Genomic DNA, 16547 nt, shown 5'->3' on the forward strand with positions numbered 1-16547 from the left:
ACAGCTTGGAGCCTGGAGCCTGCTTCAGATTCTGTGTCTCCCTCTCTCTCTGCCCCTCTCCCACTCATGCTCTGTCTCTCTCTCTCTCAAAAAATAAGCATTAAAATTTTTGAAAAAAAGTGCCCGTCGTTAGGAGAGACATCCATGTCTCCTATGGGGTCTTCTGTGACCTGCCCTCTCCCTCCGCCTCCTCCCCTGCCCGCTGCCCTCCAGCCGCAGGTACGTTCTTTCTCCGCTCCCTGGAGCGTGCCGTCTGATGGGGAAGATAACACGTAAACCAGTAGATGCGTATAACGACCTGGTATAAAGCAGGGACAAGGGGAGGTAGATCATCAGAGGAATCCAGGCTGGGGGTGGGAGAGAAAGGACGCAGGGGCCTCGTTAGAACAGGGCCGGTGGGGAAGGTTCTTCTGCAGTGACAGCTTTGGAGCAGACACCTGAGAGACAGAGAGAGGGAGTGGTGGAGAAGGTTGGGCACGTGCTCCAGGCAGGGGAGCTCCAAGGTGGGGGTGAGTGTGGGATGCGTGTGAGAGGCAGAGGGACGGGAGCAGTGGCCAGAGAAGACAGCTAGAGATCGACGGGCCGGGGCTCAGCGCGCCTTTGGCTCGTGGTACCAAGTTGGCTTTTGGCCCCCAGGGCAGTGAGTAGCTATTGGGGAATTCTGAGCTGGGATTTATATTTTCACCAAGTCTGCTCTGGGACTCCGTCACAAGGGGGCGGGACAAGGGTGGGAGGCCAGGTTGGGGTGCTGACTGTGGTCATCTGAGCCAGAGAGAGGCCCAGATGACGGCAGCGTGTGTTTATATTTTCTTCTGGGACATAGAGCACGTTGGCATCCGGACGATCCAGTTAGGATTCAGGTGATCCTCTCCCTAGAGGGAGAAAATAATGGTGGTGCAAGAAAGGCAGGGGATAACCACAGAAACAGTCCGTCCGGAAAATCTCGGAGCACGCGTGCGCATGCCTGTGCGCCCCTTTGCTCAGAAAGCACCAGCACGTACTAATTACTTACAGTTTCCGTGTGTCCTCTTAGCTCCTGAATTAGCTTTTAAAATAAGATTTTTCAGTGGCGCCCGGGTGGCTCAGTCAGTTAAGCATCCAGCTCTTGATTTCGGCTCAGGTCATAATTTCAGGGTTCGTGAGATCGAGCCCCACATCGGGCTCTGCAGTGACAGTGCGGAGCCTGCTGGGGATTCTCTCTCTCTCTACCCCTCCCCTGCTCATTCTCTCTCTCTCTCTCTCTCTCTCTCTCTCTCTCTCAAATAAAAAAGTAAGATCTTTTTTTTTTTTTTTTCAACGTTTATTTATTTTTGGGACAGAGAGAGACAGAGCATGAACGGGGGAGGGGCAGAGAGAGAGGGAGACACAGAATCGGAAACAGGCTCCAGGCTCCGAGCCATCAGCCCAGAGCCTGACGCGGGGCTCGAACTCACGGACCGCGAGATCGTGACCTGGCTGAAGTCGGACGCTTAACCGACTGCGCCACCCAGGCGCCCCTAAAAAAAGTAAGATCTTTTTAATGTAGGTATGATATATATACAGAGAAGTGTGTTAATCAAAAATGCACATCTAATGAATTATCCTAAAATGTACACATCCACATAACCATCACCCAGATTACGAAATAGAACGTTGCAGGCCCTCCCTACCCCCTTGTATCTCTCTCAGTCGTTACTGTTTCCCTCCTTTCCAGAGGGGGGGACTATTACTCTGACTTCTGATGCCATAGATCAGTCTTGCCTGTGTCGGAACTTGATGTAAACGGAGTCATACAGTACATATATTTTCCTGTTCGGTTTCCTTTGCTCAGCACCATATCTGTTTAAATTAATGTATGTTGTGTGTGGCTTTATTCCATTGGTAAAAAAAAAAAAAAAAAAACAGCCCTGGAAATAACTCAGCCACCTAAAGTTCTCTGCACAGACGTCTAAGTTCCCATGAGGGACAGAGGCAAATAGACAGACAGAGACATTGTCGTCTGTTGACTGTTGATGATGGTCAGTAAACACCAAAAGCAGGGATTTGGGAAAGAAAGCACGGTGGGTGGGGTGGGAAGAACCACTTCCTTTTTTCCTGTGGGCTCATGGATGGGCTGAAATCAATCTCAGAGGCCGATCTGGAAAAGTTTGGCTTGATCATCAGGGGAAGCACCTTGAGTTACAAATTTACAGATTCTTTTTTTTTTTTTTTTAATGTTTATTCATTTTTTTTTGAGATATGGAGAGAGAGCAAGTGGGGGAGGAGCAGAGAGGGAGGGAGAGACACACACAGAACCCGAAGCAAGCTCCAGGCTCTGAGCTGTCAGTGTAGTGCCCGACGTGGGGCTCAATTTACAGATTCTTTTTTTTTTTTTTAATTTTTTTTTTAAACATTTATTTATTTTTGAGACAGAGAGAGACAGAGCATGACCAGGGGAGGGTCAGAGAGAGAGGGAGACACAGAATCCGAAACAGGCTCCAGGCTCTGAGCTGTCAGTGCAGTGCCCGACGTGGGGCTCGATTTACTGATTCTTTTTTTTTTTTTAATTATTTTTAAACATTTATTTATTTTTGAGACAGAGACAGAGCATGACCGGGGGAGGGTCAGAGAGAGAGGGAGACACAGAATCCGAAACAGGCTCCAGGCTCTGAGCTGTCAGCACAGAGCCCGACACGGGGATTGAACTCACAGACCGCGAGATCATGACCTGAGCTGAAGTCGGACGCTTAACTGACTGAGCCACCCAGGTGCCCCTCGATTTACAGATTCTTAAGTTCCTTGGTGATGCTGTAGAAATCCCTGTAAGACTGCCCCCACGTTATAAGAAGAGTTCGTATTTTATTTACGTATTCTCTTGTGTTTGGATACTGGGGTAGTTTCTGGTGTGGGCTGTCACCAGTGGTCCTGCTGTGCGCATCTTTGCTCACATGTTTTTGTCGTGCGTTCGTCTGCACGTGGGTATCTGGGAGTGAGATTGTACCTGGGCGTAGCCTATGTGTTCATTCATCAGCTATTTACATCTTTATACGTTGTGTCACCGTTGTATCAAAGTGGCCAACAGGGCACCTGACATGTAGCAGGCTCTTGTTACGTTTTTGTGAGTGAATGCATGTGATGATACAATCTTGAGGCTACAGGTGGTTTTAGAGCATCTTTGAATCCAACACTCTGTTTCATGATGGTTTATGTGTCCCAGTTGGGTTAACTGTTCCTTAGGGCTTGGCATCTTGGCTCCCAGTATTTCACAGTTAGAAAGAATACTGATCGGAGCGTCTCTACGTGCCTATGACATGTGTCTGATTTCCTTAGAGTGCGTTTTTTTTGTTTGTTTGTTTTGTTTTTTTTTTGTTTGTTTGTTTTTGTTTTTTTGTGGAAGCCAAGTGTTTAACGTGTTATGTTCTGACCCACCCTGTCTCTGGACTTTCCTTTTCCCCTCTCGTGATGCACATCGAGGCAATGTCTGGTGAACACACACACACACACCAAAGGCATTCTTTCCCAAGCTTGTCCACCCCATCAGCATGAGCCTCTGACGCGCTCATAAATCCATCCCAGTTCTGTTCCAGTGGCCTGGAACCTTAGGCCACGTCTCAGTTCTCCCGGGGGGAAGTGTATTTCACGCCTCCACTGGGAGGCAACTTTAAGATTTTTTTTTTTTTTTAATATTTATTATCGAAAGACAGAGTCAGAGCATGAGCAGGGGAGGGGCAGAGGGAGAGGGAGACACAGAATCTGAAGCAGGGTCCAGGCTCCGAGCCGTCAGCACAGAGCCCGACGTGGGCTTGAACTCACAAACTGCGAGATCATGACCTGAGCCGAAGTCAGACGCCCAACCGACTGAGCCACCCAGGCGCCCCAACTGGGAGGCAACTTTAAAAGATGGCCCAGCTTTTCAACATGGTGCTCAGCCCGGAGTCAGGCACAGCTTCAGAGAACCACCCCCCTCCCTGCCACCACTCCCCAAGAGACAGCACTAGGGCGGGAGGGGAAGGAATATGGACGAATAAGTTTATCCCAGCCCCTGGCCGGCATTTTACTTCTCCGTCTGGTCATCAGCATCTCCAAGAGGGTGAAACGAAAAGCCCTTTTGCAGAGGAGAAAGCCGAGGCTGGGAAGTCCCCAGGTGCAAGCTCGCCTCCTTGGAGAAGCGAGGGGTGCAGACAGACCCCGCTCCCTCTGGCTGCGGGCATCCTGCCTCTGTGGCTGCTAGCTATAAATTCCAAACTGGAGATCATGCCGTGCGGACCCCGCAAGAGCCTTGCTTCCAAAGGGGAGCGTTCCCTCTTGACGTTTGACTAAAACGGTGGTGGGCTTTGGAGCCTGTTGAGGTGGTTGAAAACCCAGCCTCATTTCTTGTTAGCGGTCAGCCTGGACAACATCCGGCTCCAGCATATAAGTCTCCGTGGGGGGGTGGGTACCACCCAATCTCCCCCTGGGTTTGGGGGAGAGTTTTGTCACCGTCAACACGAGTACAGGGGACTAAGTAGCACGTAGTCCCCAGCGGGCAGGACCAGAGACGGTGTCGTTTCAGGACAGGATTGTCCCTCCCAAATGCCAAGCAGGCCTCTGGAGAGAAACCCTGACAGCTTGGGGACTTCATCCTCCCAGGAGCCCTAGTTATGGGATGTGGGAATGGGGAAGGCATTTGGACCAAAAGGGCTGGATCCAAGGAATATTGAAGGGGACTGCATCTTCTGTAATCGGGGACAGGTGTCAGGAGAAGCTCTCCAAGGAGAAGGATGTAAAAACACCTGACTTCTGCAAGTTTTTAATTTTTTTTTTTTAACGTTTATTTACTTTTGAGACAGAGAGAGACAGAGCATGAACAGGGGAGGGGCAGAGAGAGAGGGAGACACAGAATCAGAAGCAGGCTTCAGGCTCTGAGCCATCAGCCCAGAGCCCGACGCGGAGCTCGAACTCACGGACCACGAGATCGTGACCTGAGCCGAAGTCGGACGCTCAACTGACTGAGCCACCCAGGCGCCCCTGCAAGTTTTATAAAAATAAAACCATGTATGTGATGGGGCACCTGGGTGGCTCAGTCAGTTGAGCATCAGACTCTTGATTTCGGCTCAGGTCATGATCCCAGAGTTGTGGGATTGAGCCCCACGTTGGGCTCCCTGCTTCAGATTCTCTCTCTCCCTCTGCCCCTCCCCTGCTCGCTCGCTCTCTCTCTCTCTCTCTCTCTCTCTCTCTCTGTGTCTCTCTGTTAAATAGGAAACAAAGAAAGCAAGACCATGTGAAAAAATTGCTGGGGTCTTACGCAGAAGCCCCTCAGGTGAATAAGGGCTCCCCTCAGGTGGATAAGGGGTCCCGGGACTTCAGCTTTACTATCGAGGTGCTCTTGATGATTGATTTTCTCTACGACTTTTATTGGGCCTTCCAGGTTTTCCTTGTCACTTGAAGTGCTTTCCAGGTACTACATTATTTCCGCTTTTATTTCCTCTTTAAAAGTTATCTGGGAGTTTCAAGCGTTTATGATTTGGGGGTCTCCCTGTAACTCTCTCTTTCTAATTTTGCGGATGGTGAGCCAAGAATGTGGTTTTCCAAAAGCATTCCCTTTTTGTGATACAGTAAGTACATGATTATTATTTTGTCGATGTTCTTTGCACGTGTGGAATCATGTCGACTGTGTCTATGTGAGGTCGTAGCTCTTAAATCAGGTGAGTCGTTTTTTGGGTTCAGTTCACTTTGTCTCTACGTTGACCTTATCGAGGACCACCTCGCTAGGAAGGAGGCATATTTGGCACCCTCTGTATGGCTGTATTTTTATGCCACGGACTTCAGTAATTTCTGCTTTATATGGTTTGCTGCCTTGTTAATAGATGTCTGAAGCTGACGACTGTTAGGTGTTCTTTATAAATTGTCTGTCCTCCTTGTAACGTGGCTCTTTATCTTAAGTTCTTTTAATCTTAAATTCTACCTTGTTCAAGATTAATCATTCCACCCCTTCCTCCTTTCTTTTTGTTGGCACTGGCCTGGTATCATTTTGTTGTTCTCTTTTGCTTTATGAATTTTTCTCTTACAGTTACTTTTAAGTGGTTTCTGGTAAACACTATGTTTTGGTTTTTTGGTTTTTTTTTTTTTAACGTTTATTTATTTATGAGACAGAGAGAGAGAGAGACAGAGCATGAATGGGGGAGGGGCAGAGAGAGAGGGAGACACAGAATTGGAAGCAGGCTCCGGGCTCTGAGCTGTCAGCCCAGAGCCCGACACGGGGCTCGAACCCACGGACTGCGAGATCATGACCTGAGCTGAAGTTGGACGCTCAACCGACTGAGCCACCCAGGCGCCCCTGTTTATTTATTTTTGAAGGAGAGAGAGACAGAGTGTGAATGGGGGAAGGGCAGAGAGAGAGGGAGACACAGAATCTGAAACAGGCTCCAGGCTCTGAGCTGTCAGCACAGAGCCCGATGTGGGGCTGGAACTCAGGAACAGCGAGATCATGACCTAGTTCGAAGTAGGACGCTTAACCTACGGAGCCACCCACGCGCCCCAGCCCATCCGTTTTTGATGTCACTGATGAGGTTTTGGGGTGATAGGGCATCCGGAGCCGATGGCCAGGAAAGAATTCTTGAAGACATCTTTGGTGCAAAAATGGTGATTTTATTAAAGCATGGAGACAGGACCCGTGGGCAGGAAGAGCTGTCCCAGACCCTGTGGAGAGAAGGGTTATACATTTGGGAGTTGGGGGAAGGTCAGGTCCAAGGGAAGTTTCCGGTGAGATTTTCATATGCTAACGACTCTCAGGATCCTGGAGGCCTGGCTATGGTCATGCTCAGGTGGTTTTTGCCTCTAGCAGAGCCTGGGGAATATCTCACACGTCCCACCTGCCAGGAGGGCTGATGGAGGGTGGGGGTGGGAGGGGGGGGTTGCTAGCTTGTATTTTGTCCTCAGCCCACCTCAGCCTCCCTCATCAGTAACAACCCTAAACTTGATTTTGTTTCGTTAAAACACTTTTTTTTATTATTGTTTCTTTTTTTCCTTTTTCCTTGTTTTTTACTGAGTCGATCTCATTGGTCTTTGCTCTCTCTTTTTTCCCCCCTTTGTTTGGAAGTTCTGTTCTTTTCCATCTTGGGTTTTTTTTTTTTTTAATTAATTAATTTTTTAAATTTACATCCAAGTTAGATAGCATATAGTGAGTGCAATAATGGTTTCAGGAGTAGATTCCAGTGATTCATCCCCCTACGTATAACGCCCAGGGCTCATGCCGACAATTGCCCTCCTCAATGCCCCTCCCCCATCTAGCCCATCCCCCCACCTACAGCCACCCCAGCAACCCTCAGTTTGTTGTTTGTTCTCTGTATTTAAGAGTCTCTTATGTTTTGTCCCCCTCCCTGTTTTTATATTATTTTTGCTTCCCTTCCCCTATGTTCATCTGCTTTGTATTTTATTTACTTATTTATTTTAATGTTTATTTATTTTTGAGAGAGAGAGACACAGGGTGTGAGCGGGAGAGGGTTAGAGAGAGAGGGAGATGCAGAATCTGAAGCAGGCTCCAGGCTCTGAGCTGTCAGCACACAGCCCGATGCGGGGCTCGAACTCATGAACAGTGAGATCATGACCTGAGCTGAAGTCAGACGGTCAACCACTAAACCACCCAGGCACCCCTGTCTGTTTTGTATTTTAAATTCCACCTATGAGTGAAGTCCTGTGGTATTTGTCTTTCTCTTTTAACCAACCTTCCTTCCTTCCTTCCTTCCTTCCTTCCTTCCTTCCTTCCTTCCTTCCTTCCTTCCTTCCTATTATTTATTTTTGAGAGAGACAGAGCACGAGCAGGGGAGGGGCAGAAAGAGAGGGAGACACAGAATCAGAAGCAGGCTCCAGGCTCTGAGCTGTCAGCACAGAGCCCAACGCGGGGCTCGAACCCACAAACCGTGAGATCATGACCTGAGCAGAAGTTGGATGCTTAACTAACTGAGCCACCAGGAGCCCGTATTTATTTTTTTTAAGTTTATTTATTGTGAGAGAGAGAGAGATAGAGAAAGCGTGAGTTGGGCAGTGGGGGGTGGGGGGAGGCAGGGTTGGGCAGAGAGAGAGAATCCCAGGCATGCTCTGCACTAGTCAGCCCTGAGCCTGACCCGGGGCTCGAACTCACAAACCGTGAGATGACCTGAGCCAAATTTGGACGCTTAACTCACTGAGCCCCACGGGTGCCCCCTGGTCTGTTTTAGAACCTCCCCTCCCCTCCCCTGGATCCCAAGCTCTCAGCTTCTCTGAGAGGGTTTCAGGCTCTGAGTGCCGTGCCTTCCCAGATCCCAAACATGCTCACGTCACTGCGTATTCCCCGTCCTGGGACCACCTGCCCTGTTGCAGGTGGATGGTCCCCCTATGGCAGCCTCCATTGAACACCCCCCGTCTGTCTTCTTTCTGTCCCCCTCTGTCTTGAGGTCTGGGTTCTGATTCTTTAGTGTTTGGTCAGAGTTCTTTTCGGGGATGGGGGATGCGTGGCCACAAATATTTTCTTTCACCGGGGAGTGAATGGCAGCTTGGCTGGTTGGAGGGCTCTTGGACTGAAGTCCTTCCTTCTCTCTCCGGTGTCTGTAGATGTTTCCCCACGGTCTGCCAAGCCCCAGGGTTGCAGGTGAGAAGTGCTTTTTTTTTTTCTTTTTTTTTTCCTTTTTTCATGTGAGAGTCACTTGTCCTTTCTGTCTGGAAGCTTTTGAGAATTTGTGGTTGACCTTGGAATTTAGAAACAACACTAGTATATGCCTGGGTCTGTGTTTTTGTTCATCAACGCTTCCTAGAACCCCCAGAACCTTTCAGGCTACAGATGCAGGCTTCCTTTCTTTTCTTTTCTTTTTCTTTTCTTTTCTTTTCTTTTCTTTTCTTTTCTTTTCTTTTCTTTTCCTTCTTTTCTTTTCTTTTCTTTTCTTTCTTTATCTTTCTTTCTCTTCCTTCCTTTCTTCCTTTCTTCCTTCTTTCCTTCCTCTCTCCTTTCCTTTTTCTTTCTCTTCTTCCTTCCTTCCTTCTTCCTCCCTCCTTCCTATTTATTTTTAATTTAAAAATTTTGTTTAAATCCAAGTTAGTTAACATATAGTGTAATAATGATTTCAGGAGTAGAATTTAGTGATTCATCACTTACATATGACACCCTGTGCTCATCCCAACAAGTGCCCTCTTTACTACCCAGCCCCCTACCCGCCTCCCCTCCAGCAATCCTCAGTTTTGTTCTCTGTATTTAAGAGTCTCTTATGGTTTGCCTCCCTCTCTATTTTTATCTTATTTTTCCTTCCATCCCCTATGTTCATCTGTTTTGTTTCTTAAATTCCTTGTACAAGGGGCGCCTGGATGGCTCAGTCGGTTAAGCATCCGACCTCGGCTCAGGTCATGATCTCACAGTTCATGGGCTCGAGCCCCGCGTCGGGCTCTGTGCTGACAGCCCAGAGCCTGGAGCCTGCTTCGGATTCTGTGTCTCCTCTCTCTGTCCCTTCCCCTGCTCACACTCTGTCTCTCTCTAAAATAAATGTTAAAAAATTTTTTTTAATTCCATATATGAGTGAAATCATACGATATTTATCTTCCTATGCCTTACTTGGCTCAGCATAATACCCTCCAGTTCCATCCACGTTGTTGGCAAATGGCAAGATTTCATTCTTTATGATCGCCGAGTAATGCTCCATTGTATATATAGACCACATTTTCTTTACCCACTCATCCGTGGATGGACGTTTGGGCTCTTTCCATACTTTGGCTATTGTTGATTATGTGATGCAGGCTTTTCTTCAGGTGGTGTTGTTTGGTTTATCGTCTCTCTGACTGTTCAGATTTCTGTCATTTGCCTGGTGGCTCCCCTGGGTCCGTTCTCTGTGTCTTCTCGCTTTTCCCTGTGACTTCTCTCTGTCACTTGGCTCTCAGGTGCGAGATACTGCCTTTCCCTTTATCTTTTCGGCCACTAATTTGAGTCTCAAATATGACCCTCCGTGCCTCCAATGCATTTACTGAATTGTAAGACCCGGAAGACATTTTTCGGTCCTCTCCTGCTCTGTATTTGAATCTCCCTGAGAGCTTATCTTTTGTCCATTTCTTCTGGTGGTGCCAGTTTATTAGGGGCCTCTTCTGATGGTTCTGTTTATTCTCTGACTATTGGATCAGAGAATATGTGTGCTGTCGTCTTCTTCTGCGTTTGCCCATTGGGGCTCCCCTCCACGCCCTCCTGAGCGAAGGTGATTCTTGGAGCGATAGAAGGGGCGGTGGCCTTGGCCCCCGAGGCAGCCTTTCCCCTCACCAGCCTCGTCCTACTGGCTTACTCTCAGAGGTGGACAAAGCTCAGCCCAGCTGAAGAGCTTGTCCTTACCCTCTAGGGTCCAGAGGAAAGTCAGGGGGTCAGACTTCAACCAGAGAAAGAGATGCCTCCAAATACGGAGAAGGAGTCAGCAGATGAAGAGCCTCTTGGGGAACCTTTTCTCCCTTGGTTACAGCCACGGTGGTCTCTCTGCTGCTTCCCTGACCCACCAAGCTCACTTGTGCCTCAGGGCCTTTGTACTTGCTGTTTCCTCTACCTGGCGGCTGTTTTCCCCCATCTCCACATGGCTTCCTTCTCCCTTTCACTCTCCTCACTCCGCAGTCACCACGCTGTATCCCACCCCCCTTACCCTGCCTCGTTCTTCGTCATAGCTCTTAGCACTATATCCCATGACATCACTTGTTGTTGCTTTCTGATGAACCCCACAGGGACAAGCACTTTGTGTTTTTTTTCCACAGCTCTATCCCCAGCGGTGAAAACACGTCCTAGGCACACAGTGGGCTCTCATTACATGTCTGTCAAATGCATGAGTGGGTGGCTGTCAGAGGAAACCCTTGTACAGCCTGAGAGCTGAGAGCACTGGACCAGGAGTCTTGTCCTAAGGGCTGGGGGGGCCCGCCCCTTGCTCACAGCACACATCGTGAGGTCAGATCGATGCCTGGTTTCATTAGCTAGGATAAAAAGCCACATAGGAACAGATGGGGCATTTCTCAGGGTAGCATCTGCTGTCTTTGCAGTCACTCATGGGTGGGGCCTTGGGTGGGGGCCATGCCCACCAGCCGCATGGGCGCCATCTGTGTGAGGAGGCCTCGCAGGACCTGGGAAGCCTGTCCTGCAGGCTCTGGGACTCATAACCTTCAGGAAGTACTTGACCATTCACGTCCTCCATGTGGCCCAAGGCTCTAGACCCTTCCTTCCTGGTTCTCCAGCCAACTGGGCATGAGCAAGGCCACAGATTCCATCCAGGGCAGGGAAGTACCCTCCCTCAGGCATCTCTGAACGCCACCTCTGCCTCTGGCTCCCAGCCTCCAGGAGGTCCCCCCGGGGAGGAGCAGGGGGAGCACTTTCCCCCCCCCTTGGAAGGGAGACGTTTGTGAATGGTGACACTGCATCAGTGTGGGCACTTACTCGTCCCTTCTGCTCTCACACTGGCGGCCAAGGTGCCTCCTTGCTGCCATCTCGAGGAAGAGGCGGAAGGAAGGGCTTGCATGGGCATCTGCGGCCCCTGTGAAAGGGAGCTGCAGGGGTGACGTGGGCCCGGGCCCCAGGCCTTTCATCTGGGAAGAGGGGACGCACTGCCAAGCCACCTCGCCACCTGCCAGGCCGCCGGCTGTGTTACCTCATTTCGAAAAGCCGAAAGTCACAGCTTTATCCTCCTAAGAAAAGCAGTGCTTTCTGCCCTTCCCAGGGTTGCAAAGAGGGAAAAACAAAAAACCTGCTTATGTGTCTCAGACCCCAGCACGTTTTATTCTCCCGAGGTATGGGGATTTAATGGTGGGCCATGGACAGTGAAATTACAAAATATTTGGGGTGAAACCATGTCTATTGCTAGCTACAGAAATGCTTTAAAGAAAACAATACCGAGTTGGGGGGAAAAATGTAGGCGATTAAAAACTACCGGAAATAATCCGTGGAAGGTAAAATTCCCCAGGAGCCTCGGAGATGCTGTCCAACCCCTCCAGTCATTGCTGGGCATTGGGACTCTGCCTCCTGGTCATTTCTTCCCCGGGGGCCTGGCTGATATACCCAGCGCTGTGCTTTCTCCACCAGAGTACACTGAGCTGTTGCCTGTCCCCTGACAATCCCAAGTCCCTTTGCACATGGCTTGTCCCAGGTGGCTGTGCTGCTTACCGGGGCTGTATTTGTGGTACGGTCCTCGCTCGTATAGGGCTTGCTCTCCTACTCCATGATACAAGCGGTCATCTGGGGGCAGAAGGCTTGTAGGGTTGACCTCAGGCCTTTCTCTAAACGCATGAGACTGTCTCTCCACCATGTGGGTTGTGTGTTTCAGGTGAAGGTTCTTTCCCTCTGTGATTACAGGCATCTTATAAATGAAGGCAGACGCTGCAAGTTGCTTTTCTTTTATTTTCACTTTTTATTTTTATTTTCTTTTTTTATTGTATTTTCTTTTTTATTTTCTTTTTATTTTCACTTTTATTATTGCGTGAAAATACTTATAACAAAGTTTATCACTTGAAGCTTTTTCAAGTGCACATTTCAGTGGTATTCCATACATTCCCATCGTATCGTAGCCATCACCACCATCCATCGCTGTAACTCTTTTCATCTTGTAAATCCGAGAGCCTCTGCCCATTTCACAATGACACCGCACCCTCCTCGTCCCCAAGTCCCTGGCAACCGTCTCTGTACTTTCTGTCTCTCTGGTTACGACCACTCTGGGTACCTTGTGTGGTGGAATCATATAGTATTTGTCTTTTTGTGACTGCCTGTGGAGGTCTCTTGAGATTCCATATGAATTTCAGGATGGATTTTTCCATCTCTGCAAAAAGCCCCGTTGGGATTTTGATAGGGATTTGCATTGAAGCTGGAGATCAATCACTCTGGGTAATGTTGCCATTTTAACAATATTTAAGCCTTCCAATCCATGAACATGGGATGTCTTTCCATTTATGTCATCTTTAATTTCTTCTTAATGTTTTGTAGTTTTTGTTATATAAATCTTTTACCTCCTTGGTTAATTCGTAAGTATTTTATTCTCTTTTTTAAAATTTTTTTTAAAGTTTATTTATTTTGGAGAGATAGAGACAGCATGAGTGGGGGAGGGAAGGAGAGAGAGGGAATTCCAAGCAGGCTCTGCATTACCAGTGCGGGGGCCTGATGCGGGTCTCCAACTCATGGATCTGGAGATCATGACCTGAGCCAAAGTCTGACATTTAACGGACTGAGCCACCCAGGCGCCCCTGATGCTATTGTAAATAGAAATGTTTTAGTAACTGATGTTTCTTAAGAAAAAACAGACATCCTTGGTTATGTGTGTATTCCCTTTAGAAATGTTAAGATTTAGGAAAGAATTAAGAAGAAAATCAGTCACACAGCATCCCATGGCCCCCTCGACACCTTGTCATCTTAGTTATTTCTACAAACTTGTTTGTATGTTTTCACATGCATGTGTCACGCACACAAGTATGTATTTTTGCAGGTTGGATTACACTGTTTTTCTAGACTCCGTTTCTCGTTTAGCTCTTACACATGAAGTGTGTCTTTCCAACCATACACAGGGGTTGCAGAACACAGAAGGAAAATGTAAGTGGGAGCTCTGATAAAATTAAACGCACAATTTATTAATTTTTCCTTTTGGCCCAGGATAGGGTATCTGAGAATCTTGCATTTGAAAGGTACAGGCACCTAATTTAACCTGGAAAAGGAAGGACTTTTGCTGAGCGTTTGCGAACATTGATGCTTCCGAGGGCTGGGACCTCAGTGTCCTGCTCACTGCTGTGTCCCCGACGGCCAGCACAGTGCCCGATACTTCAGGGGTGCTCAGCCATGGTCTGTTCAATGGCGGGCATGGTCACGCCTTGCAGCTGGGAGGGGGATTTGGGCACTGATGCTATTGGTGTCTCTTACAGGAGAGCTGGAGTCCAGGCGTCTGGTACGGGGCGTACGAGGCCGAAGCATCAGCATGAAGGAGCCTGCGCCTTCCAGAGCCAAGCAGGGAGCCTTCAAGACCTTGCCCCTCCGCTGGTCTTTCGGACCCAGGGAGAAACCTCCCGGTACATCTGTCGAGTTGGTGGAGTACTTGGAGTCCCGGCGGAGGCCCCGATCCACCAAGCTGTCCATCGTGCCGCTGTTGACGGGCGCCGCCTGCGAGGACGGGAAGTCCGCTGAGGGTGAAGACGGTAGGCCAGCCAGTGAGACAGCGCTGGCCCGAGCGCCCTGCCCCTCAGGCCACCCCAGTCCCTGTGCAGCCCCCGGAGCCTCAGATGGCCTGAATACAACCAGGAAGGCCAAGGAAAATGCGAGTCAGGATATCAGGCTCCCCAGACGGTTTGACCTGCCCCTCACGGTGATGCCCTCAGTGCCGAATGAGAAACGAGCCCGGCCGGAGGGCCAGAAGACGGCGAACTGCAAGGGAAGTGGCCAGGCAGGAAGCCTCAGCACAGCACCCTCCCCCACAGAGGCGCTGAGCAGCACGGAATTATCTAGAAACAGTGCAGAGAGCCGCCAGAATACCCGCATCAGAATGAGGGCTAATGTGGACGGCAGGGACGTCCCCCAGGGGACCCTCACCCTTCTGAGGTCCGTGTTTTCCAAGAAGGAGAACAAATCTGAGAGGCCAGAGGTGGCCCCCCAGGCGTCCCCAGTGTCCCTGGTGAGCGGCAGGCTGAGCCCGGCTGTGGATGAGCACTCTCGGGGCTCCTCTCCTTCCCCCCGGATTCAGGAGAGCCTGGCCAGAGCCCCCATCACCCACTTGGAGAGGGATGTATGGTCGGCTCCCAGCTCTCTCCGCCTCCCTCGCAAAGCCGTCAGGTCCACGAGGGCCAGTGCCCTGGGCGCGTCCCAGAGGACTGTCCCGGGGGAGCACACTCCTTTGGGCACCTTGCAAAAGGTGAAATACCACACTCTTTCCTTGAGTCGGAAGAAAACGTTACCCGAGTCCAGCTTTTGATGGCGTGTTCCAGCTTGGTGTGAAGCTGGCATTCTCATGACTGAGCAGCTTGTAAGAAGCTCGAGTGTGTGGAGAATGGGCTTCCGGGAAGCCAGTTGTCTTGGGACCCCGGAAAATAAGTTTAGTTTTGTTTTGTTTTTTTTGTTTTGGTGTCCGCATCTGGATTTCCAAGATAGCATGTCCAAATACTTTCCTGAACCGTTCGGTGCTTTTATCCGTGCAAGCCACCAGAGGGTGCTGTTGGGTCAGCCTTACTATTTCAGGGCAAGACCTGATTGGTTTCAACAATTCCAGGGCGTGAGTCCCTACACTCGAGAGTGATTTGGGTGTGGGCCAGCTCGACAGCCCAGCAGAGAAGAGTCTGCAACACCGAGTCAATTCTTGTCATTGGCTTCTTGTTTTCAAACCTCTACGCGCTTCCTGAGATGAAACGTTCAAGACGCCGAACACACGATGAAGGATTCTAGGGGAGGGATGGAACAGAAATGATTGAGACTTTAGGAAGATATTTAATATATAACAAAATAATTGTAGTATTTTGATACTAGGCATAAAGGAAGTTCTTTAAAAAAAATGTGTAAGTATGAGACCTATATGCAATTTTAATAAAAGCCCATCAGTGAAACATGTGAATGGCTCTCTGAGTTATTCAAGTCTAACAAATGATCTTTTTTTTTTTTTTTCAAAGACTTTATGTTTATTTTTTAAGTACGCTTCACATTCAGCATGGAGCCCAGTATGGGGCTTGAACTCACGACCCTGAGATCATGACCTGAGCTGAAGTCAGATGCTTAACTGACTGAGCCACCCAGGCACCCCTCAAAGATTTTATTTTTTTAAGTAATCCCTGTACCCAACATGGGGCTCGAACTCACAACCCCGAGATCAAGAGCTGCCTGAGCCAGGGCCCCTGGGTGGCTCAGTCGGTTAAGTGTCCGACTTCGGCTCAGGTCATGAACTCGCGGTTCATGAGTTCGAGCCCTGCGTCAGGCTCTGTGCTGACAGCTTGGAGCCTGAAGCCTGGAGCTTGCTTCAGATTCCTCTCTCCCTGACCCTCCCCCACTCATGCTCTGTCTGTCTCTCTCTCTCTCTCAAAAATAACACAAAAAATGAGTTGTTTCCAAAATTTTAAAGTGTTTTTAAATAAAACGACTTGCCATCTTCTAAGGAAACAGCAGTCCCTTCAGGTCTGTCTCTGGAGGGTTTGTACTTACGAGGCTCGAGAGTCTGAGCCTGTCCCCACAGACAATTAGTTGACTGTCCGGTTTCCTAGAACTTTATTTTTTCCTTAGTAGCTGTTCTGACAAATATCCTGTCACTTCGTACTGGGAAGCTGCTACGTCTGACCCTAGTAGACCTGGGTCTATACTTAGTCTGTGTTCTAGAAATACTTCCTTTCTGATGGGAACCATTTGTTCAAGACATCCAACTCCAGCCCAGCCACATGGCCCCAGAGGGCCACATGTATACTCGTAGACCCGTGTGGCTGCATTTCAGAAGACATCCAGGTTCTCAAGTGTGAACTGACAAAATCTCAAGCTGGATGTGGACGACACAGCTGTCCATGCCGTCTTGGGTTCTTCTGGGAGTCTAGGAATCCTGTTTCCTCCGGATCTTTCTCCTGTTGGTGCTCTTTTGTCATATTGGGCTCCCATGCCCTTCTGAGCCTAGCCTCCCTTCCTTTGTCCTCTA

At 49.1% G+C, this 16547-nt stretch overlaps 1 protein-coding gene across 1 annotated transcript in view; it reads left to right on the forward strand.

Moving 5' to 3' along the window:
• Nucleotides 1-15484, forward strand: part of USP43 (ubiquitin specific peptidase 43) — a 45677-nt gene extending 30193 nt beyond the window's left edge. Inside the window, exon 14 of the mRNA XM_032591197.1 lies at nt 13816-15484. Coding sequence (XP_032447088.1) covers nt 13816-14855 — 1040 coding nt within the window. The 3' untranslated portion in view covers nt 14856-15484. The remainder of the gene's footprint in view (nt 1-13815) is intronic.
• Nucleotides 15485-16547: the final 1063 nt, after the last annotated feature.

This window comes from Lynx canadensis, chromosome E1 (assembly GCF_007474595.2).
Source record: "Lynx canadensis isolate LIC74 chromosome E1, mLynCan4.pri.v2, whole genome shotgun sequence".
In the NCBI taxonomy this organism is placed as follows: Eukaryota; Metazoa; Chordata; class Mammalia; order Carnivora; family Felidae; genus Lynx; species Lynx canadensis.